We start from the raw sequence: 7,751 nt of genomic DNA, 5'->3' as shown, positions 1-7,751 counted from the left end.
TTGGGGAATAAAAAATCACCACGCTGAAGTTTCTCGTCGTCTGAGCCATCATTGAAAGCGAACCCGCGACAGTCCCACTTTGTTCTTATGAGCTATGTTTCAATCTAGCAAACTCTTTGTGATAACATACCTCACTCCCAACTTCTCCACAGGTACCGCTCTTCATCCCAGTGGTGTTTTGTCTCACATGCTTCTTCATGGTCTTCCTGTCTCTGTACTCGGACCCAGTCAACACAGGGATTGGATTTGCCATTTCCCTTACTGGCATCCCCGCCTACTATATCTTCATTTACTTCGACCACAGACCAAAGTGGCTTCAGAGGGCTTTAGGTAACTCATAACTATCAGTCACTAATACAATGGATCTTTACATTCATCTGCACATATGGCATTGGGATAGATAGATAGATGGATCATTCTGGGGACACAAGGTCTTGCTGTACTTTTTCTTTCATGTTACCCAGGATCAAATTCATCATGTTTCAATTTTAATTATTTTTTCAGTTTTACAAAATTGTTACTTATTGTTACCCTGAAGTACCCTGATAAATATGTAAAGACATTCGGAAAATAATGCTGGAATGTTTCAGGAGCAGTTGCTAAACATACTATACATGGAGCAAAATGCAAGTTACCTTGCTGCCTCACAGCAGTTTGGGACAGCACTCTCAGAAAAAGAAAATGCAAAGTTGAAACCTAGAAGGTTCTTTGACTTGTTGAGAACCCTTTTCAAGATTACTTAAAAGTGTTCTCGAATGGGGAACTGAACTGTAACTGTATCTGAGGCTTCCACCTAGCATATCTGAGTGGAACATTTCTGTAAGGGGTTCACTTAGTAAACTATGACAGTTAATCAAAAAAAAAAAACAACTATATTAAATATGAACATTTTATATGGATATTTTTGAAGAAATTAAAGCTGAAAAACTACACCTAGTTAAAAAAAAATCATATTCTTGTCACCTTCCAAGTGTTGGTTTGATGCCGTTCTTACTTTGGCCTGGTGAAGGCTCTGACTACAATATTAAAAACATTTTCTTTAAACCCAGGTTCTTTACAGACAAATGGTTCTTTGTGTTTGCCTTTCAAATAACATTTACAAAAGCTAGTGAAAAGAAAAAAAAATCTCCTAAGGTTATGGTCTTAGGTAGAGCTCTGTCTGTGGAGAACCCTTATGAAATCCTTTTTTTGATTGTATAACGTAATTTTAAAACCAGATTATACTGAATTCTGTCCTATTTGATGGACTTATAATAGAGACTTAAATAGTTCAGCTCACTCTGTCTAAGAATTCAAAGATAACCATGGAAGGAGAGCAAGCTGGCCAACCCTCAGCTAACAAAGCATGTTCATTTTGCAATGCTAATAAGCTCTGGCTAATGTGCTAATTGCACACTTTTGCTAATAGTATCTTATTTCTGTTGTAGCTTAAAATGTGCACATTCCCAGGTTATCTTTTTCCTTGTTTGTTTTCCAACCAAACAATCTCATTAGGTTAACATGTGTCAAGCAGTTTTCCTTTATATAAAATGAGAGATGACATCATTATGTTTTTTTTTTTCTGTCCTCAGATTCCTTCAACAGAACCTTACAGATCCTCCTGGAGGTCGTTCCTGCTGAGCAGTAATGGCACGTACACACCACATCACCTCTTTGCTCCCTTCAGATCACATATATACTGAGCTGAAGTCAGAAAAGTGAAACTGGTTCCTCATTTTACTGCTAAAACTGCTACTGCTACTACAGAGAGTGGAAATTAAATACTGTATGTCTGTGCTAAATGTGAGTTTACATAATGTGTTTTGATAAAAAATTTTCATGTTGAAAGAAGTGAAAATTATTTTTTATCCACGTAGTTATTTTTTGTGACCATTTGTGATTATTTATGTATCAGTAAATGCTCACCTGATTACCATTCTCTTCTCAACAACCCACACTAACTGTGTGACCTGAAAGAGCAAATCACTGGACATGATATGAACACTAGGCCTTATGCAAGAAACACTCATACAAACAGATTTGTGCTTTTAAGAAAATTTGTGGCATTCATCAATTTTTTCATACTAAGAATTTTCTTAAGGGTATAAACGGGATTTAGGAGTGCTCCAGACTTGTCGTACGAGTCCTGATCAGACAGTCACTGATGTCTTTACAGGGGAGCAACACTTGTAGTTTAAATATGATACCAAAATCATCTAAATAAAATAGCCTATATAACTAAAACTAAATTCACCATATTATTATAATGGCATATTTTGGCGCAGCAACTTCTACATTTCAGTAGTTGCTTCTTTCTGCATCTTTCTGCATGTCTCTGTCCAGTAGGATCATCTTCTGTTGCAGCTGATAGTATAAGATTAACTGTTATATTCTCTTGTCTAAAATCTCTGGGACTGTCACATCCCCTGACCACCTCCCATCATGAGCGCTTTGCTTTAGAAAGACGTATATAGGCATTCATGTCAAAGCATTCCCTCTTTATTTCTGTCCCACTACAGTGCTGCTCTATATCGTTGTATTAATATTTTCTAATTGTTTCAGGTCCCCTACTGACGCTCCTAAACTTATTATGTTTTTGTCTGCTGATATCTGGAAACAGAACTGGAAACGGTGTGAAATTCTTGTTTTTACTCTTTGGTAACATTTCTGTGAATGAAACTCACCCACAAACAGAAGCTGAACACGAAGCCTTACATTTTAGAGGCATTGATTAAGCTAACGATCACATCTCATGAACGTTCATCTCCTCATAAACAGGTGACATTCATCAGTTGAATCCAACTTGGAGTACTTTTATGAGCAAACCTCACAGAAAAAAGTCAGAGGGTTTTAGGATAAGAATATGAAAATGTTCTTGCATGAGACTGTCTGGATGAATGTGGTTTATTATAGAGTATGACACTGATTGTTTTTAGAGAGACTTGTCCCGAGTTACCACTGTTTTCTTGAATTATAAGCTACTACAAACTCAAAGGTGCACCAGTCACAGAAAGATGTTAAATAAGCATCATGTCTTAAATTTGAAATGTCATGCCTTATCAATAAAAACTAAGCAAAAAAATTTGCAAATTCCCAGTGTGTGTAGCTCTGTTTTAGTCTGCAGCAACTCTTCAGAAAAATATCTGCTGCTAAATGCTCCACTGTGTTCACCACAGGGTGTCTGCACACTTTTTCACATCAAATTTATGCTAAGACCTTTTTCAGTAAATGCAATAACCTTTCCACAGCAGAATGTATGTATGTTTGGACTGGATGATATGTTTTAATTTGATATGTTTTATTGATATGTATCTCCACATAACAAAGATATGCAAAATCACATATAAAAGTTTAAAAATATAATAATCAAAATGTTTAATGCAATGAACTGTGATGTATTTCATCATAAAACAAAACCTCACACAACTCATTTTAGCTTTTATTACAATTTACTTGTGAATCCTATTGGACAACAGACATTTGTAAAATGATAAAGCAATATGAATTAAATATGATACAACATGATATAATTAATAAACTTAAGGCAACGCAGGAAGGTCAGGTTGAGGAAACCATCGGTGTAGTCTTTTCTGCAGCTGTAGTGGGATGTTCTTTGAAAATGTTGTGATAATGTACAATCAGTCTGGTGATCATCTTCTGGATCCAGCTGACCATGTAGTGCGTGCTGCCACCAGTTGAAACATGAATGACTTATTGCCTGATTGGTATGATTTTCCTATACTTTCCTATACTGAGCCACCAGAGTCTAAATATTTACTGTATGTCACACATTTATGTATCTGTCAAGCTAAAACACTTCAGAGCATTCAAAGAAATGAACTTTATAGAAATAAAAGCATAGTCCAGGCTCAACTTGCACTAATAATTACATGCATCTCAAACATAAAGTAAGGTTACATCATGACAAAATATTAAGTGGATCATCATGACAGAGGACACTACACATCAGCTAGTCAGCATCTCTCACACACAGTACAACAACTACACAAGCACGCTACACAAGTTCCTCTGAGTACAAACTCCCCGTCTCTCTTTTGTCTGCTCAGTAAAACTTACTTTGTTATTAATGTTGGCCTCAGCAGTTCTAGACGTATTTGTGCTCACCTTTTGTCCATTTTAACATTGTTAGATGATCCAGTCCTAACATTAGGACCTTTGCCATTCGACACAATCATTATTATGACTTTCCATCACCTCTCTGACCTTATGTGGACTCTCTGCTCCCCTGGTAGTCCACTCACATTTCACATTAGCCAGTCAGACTACATCAGCACCACACTCTTACCTCCTGCATCAGGAGTGAAGTAGCTTGGCCCTATGTGGCCTGGTGTGGTTATAGACTTACTCCAAGCTGTGTGTGTGTGTGTGTGTGTGTGTGTGTGTGTGTGTGTTTGGCATGCAGTCTGCTGATGTGGCTGCTCTCCATTCCCCCTGGGTGGGATTTACAGGTAATCTGTCTGTGTAACCGCTGCCCTGTGGCACACTGCATTCCCTCTCAGCTCTCTGTCCTGTAAATGGAGGGCTTTTACTGCTGATGAGAGGATGGCAGGATGGAGACAAAATGCCCGGGAGCTTTCACTTTAGCGCTGAGCCATAAAAAAGCTGGCTTAAACTCAACTAGCAGAAGTCTTTATGTGAGCAAAGCCAACTTTGCCCACACTGCAGGCACATGGACCTGTACCACACTGCTGACGGTTCACAGGCTGTCAATGCTCAGGTTACGTCAACATTTATTTTAATGCGTTCACATGAGCCTTAATTAACATTTAATATTAAAGGGGCAACCTGATTTCATAATACTTTACATCCACCTCTTCACGTTCCAGTGCGTGTTACTCTGTGGCAGTCTGCGTCGCTTCATCACAGGTGTCTCCTAACATCTGTAGTGGTAATAGCAGTCTAATTCAGGGTCTCATATGGGAAAATAAGGTCTCAGCTGGGATTTTAAGACAGATCATTTCCATTAACCAATTGTCATTCACATATTTTATTTGTGCAGGAAAAAAATCTGAGAGGAAATGGATGAAATTCAAAAAAAAAAGAAAGTAGAAGCTTAAATAGCGTCAAATTGTTACGCTTGGCGAAGGTGGAAAAGTTTACGTGTCAAGAAAGAGAAGAGGACAGTGATTTTTCTTCATAATCTTCAATATATTTGCATGAAGGGAGTTGATAGAAAATGCAATGATTCCCATTTTGCCAACATTTAGAAATTTGATTTCAAGTTTGATGAATGTGGTCATAATGCCATTTTCTGTGATATTTTTGGCCACAGTAATGGAGGCGTGAAAATTTGGCAGATACCTCTTAACAAGATATCTCATATCTGATATGTTAAAAAGATTACAGTGGTTGTGAAAATTCTAAATGAATGACTCAGAAAGTACATTTTTACAGGACTACAGTGATGGCCCTCTGGCTTTGCTAAGGCCTTCAGGTTTGTGTGGTGCCCTGGGCTGCTGCAGGGGTTTTGTGTTTTGTGTCCAGGTAGCCAGAGACTGTATTAGTGCCACTGGGTGCACCTGGCCAGTCCAAACAGAATGCATTTAAGATCAGCCATCCACATTCCTTCCCTCTCTTTCTGCATCACACTTTTTTTTTGTTTGTTTGGTTGTTTTGTTGCCCTTATCATATATTTACACCATACAACACTACACATTCACACACCCACTCACCAGCACTACTGACTGACCATTTCATACATTTGATAAGCACATTTTATTGCAATTTGTTCTTTCAAAAGTAAACATAGTTGATTGACTTTTCAGTACAACTGTGTGCATTACTCTTATTTTGTCATGGCCTAAGAGCTGGGTCATAACACTATTGAAATAATTTTGGTCCATTGAATACAGCTGCTCCAGCATTAAATATGGAACTACAACCTGAAGCATTGATACAAGTACTAGTCTGTCCAAGCATTAAAAAATTGAGGGACAGGCTCCCATCAAAGTCAAGCTACAGTCGGGTACGCTGTCCCCTGTGTCCCCTAAAAGCTTAAAAGTTGACATATTTCTGTACTTGCAGGAGTTGGCACTGTGAGCACTAAGACCACATTCAGCTGAATTCTGAGGGGAAGCACACAACAATGCATCCTCTCCACACCAAACAACAGAGAGAAGGGAGCACTGTAAAAACACAGGCTCCCAGTGGATGAGCAGTCTCAGTCTCTGTTCAGTACTAACATATACACACATCACCATATCTGAGCACCTCATTAACGCCAGCACACAGGGGTTGAGACACTCTATTTTTATACCTCAACAGCTTGTTTTTTTTAATTTAAAAACACTGAAGAAAAGAGAAATCTGTAATTAAATGCTTTGATACATTTGAGTCAAGAGGTGCGACCTTTTGATTTGACCTCTGAGCAACATGAAGGAGATAATTCACATGTACTAAAGAATTTAGGTTCCAGGTGCAAGATGAAAAAAAAAGATCAATCCACCCATGTGTCATCACATGTATGCATGTGTGTATATATGTGTGTGTGCACATGATGAAATGTTTCTATTACCACACTTTGTCAGCTCAAGGAACATTCATGCTGGTAGCTAAGAGATAACACGCGCACAAGTGCACACATACACACATACACACACCAGCTCTGACACGGAGAAAATGCCAGAAGTTGGCGCAGTGACAAAGGCTAAGGCTCACACACACACACGCACACGCACACACACACGCGAGTGAACAATGTGCCACAGTCCTGCTTGCAGGCCGAGAGAGACCGAGAAAGAGAAAGAGAGAGAGAGAAACAGAGAATCAGAGAGAGAAAGAGATGGAGAAGAAGAAAAGAGCTGGATAACATTTTGAGGAGGCATCCAAGGAAATGCACCAACCTGCATTCACAGCCAGTATACAGTATGTTCTATGGTATCCAACTGAGACACAAAACACACACAGCTGATAATGTGTTTAGTATCAAAAAGAGCAGGGAATACCATTTGATCACCAATTCCAGTTTGAAAGATAATTCTGCGCCTCATACAACTTATATTCAGTTTCTATTGGTAATGTCATTGTACTCACAAGAGTTATTGTTATGCATTGCTAAAAAATAAGTCTGACAGGAGAAACAAACATGAGCAGTCAGATGACAACCCTGTCTCCTAGCAATGGTGTTTACATGCTACTAAATTGCAACATCAAATATGTTTTGAAGGAAATGCAATGCTGCTCCAGTGATGTTATCTGTCACACACTCACCCTCTTTAAACCGAGTAGGAAGGAAAAAGACAGAGCCCACGTTCACCGCCCAGTGTTCCTAGTTCACTTTCCCTCAGAAAACCCTGATCACATTCAGAAACACTTGTCGTTGGTGTTGTCAGATGGAACACTCAAGTTGGTCCCTGGCACTTCCTTCTTAATCCTTCTTGATGACTTTTATACATAAGTGAAGTCAAGAATGCAAGCTCTGATTGGTTCAACATGTGTTCTGCACCACCTTTCAGCCAAGTCATAGCAAGAAAGTCTTTCTTTCCTAATCTGAAACAGTGACCATCTGAAACCACAAACATGGTGTACAGTCTGATCCCAACACAAACTGTCAACACTATTGCTCACATTTACTTAAGCAACACTACAGACAGTTTAGTGCTGCTTTAAAATGACATTTCTCATTTTTCCAACGTCTTTGCCAGACAGATGTTAGATTTACATCACATCTCTTCCAGCAAAAAAACAAACAAACTACTGAGCCATTTACAGTCGGTCTCACTGCTACATGTGAGTCACAATATACAGTATGC

The 7,751-nt window shown here is 38.7% G+C and overlaps 1 protein-coding gene across 4 annotated transcripts in view; it reads left to right on the top strand.

The window, feature by feature from the left end:
* The window catches only part of slc7a11 (solute carrier family 7 member 11), a 52,985-nt gene extending 49,909 nt beyond the window's left edge, over positions 1–3,076 (top strand). For 3 of the 4 annotated variants that reach the window (XM_042418054.1, XM_042418055.1, XM_042418052.1), the window contains 2 exons: positions 153–330; positions 1,572–1,915. In XM_042418054.1, coding sequence (XP_042273988.1) covers positions 153–330; positions 1,572–1,627 — 234 coding nt within the window. In that variant the 3' untranslated portion in view covers positions 1,628–1,915. Of the gene's footprint in view, positions 1–152; positions 331–1,571; positions 1,916–2,541 lie in introns of those variants that run through there. The other variant, XM_042418053.1, reaches the window with a different exon arrangement.
* The last annotated feature ends 4,675 nt before the right edge of the window (positions 3,077–7,751 follow it).

This window comes from Thunnus maccoyii, chromosome 8 (genome assembly GCF_910596095.1).
Source record: "Thunnus maccoyii chromosome 8, fThuMac1.1, whole genome shotgun sequence".
NCBI lineage: Eukaryota > Metazoa > Chordata > Actinopteri > Scombriformes > Scombridae > Thunnus > Thunnus maccoyii.
Note: the sequence above shows the minus strand (reverse complement) of the source record. Positions and strands in the feature narration are given on the sequence as shown.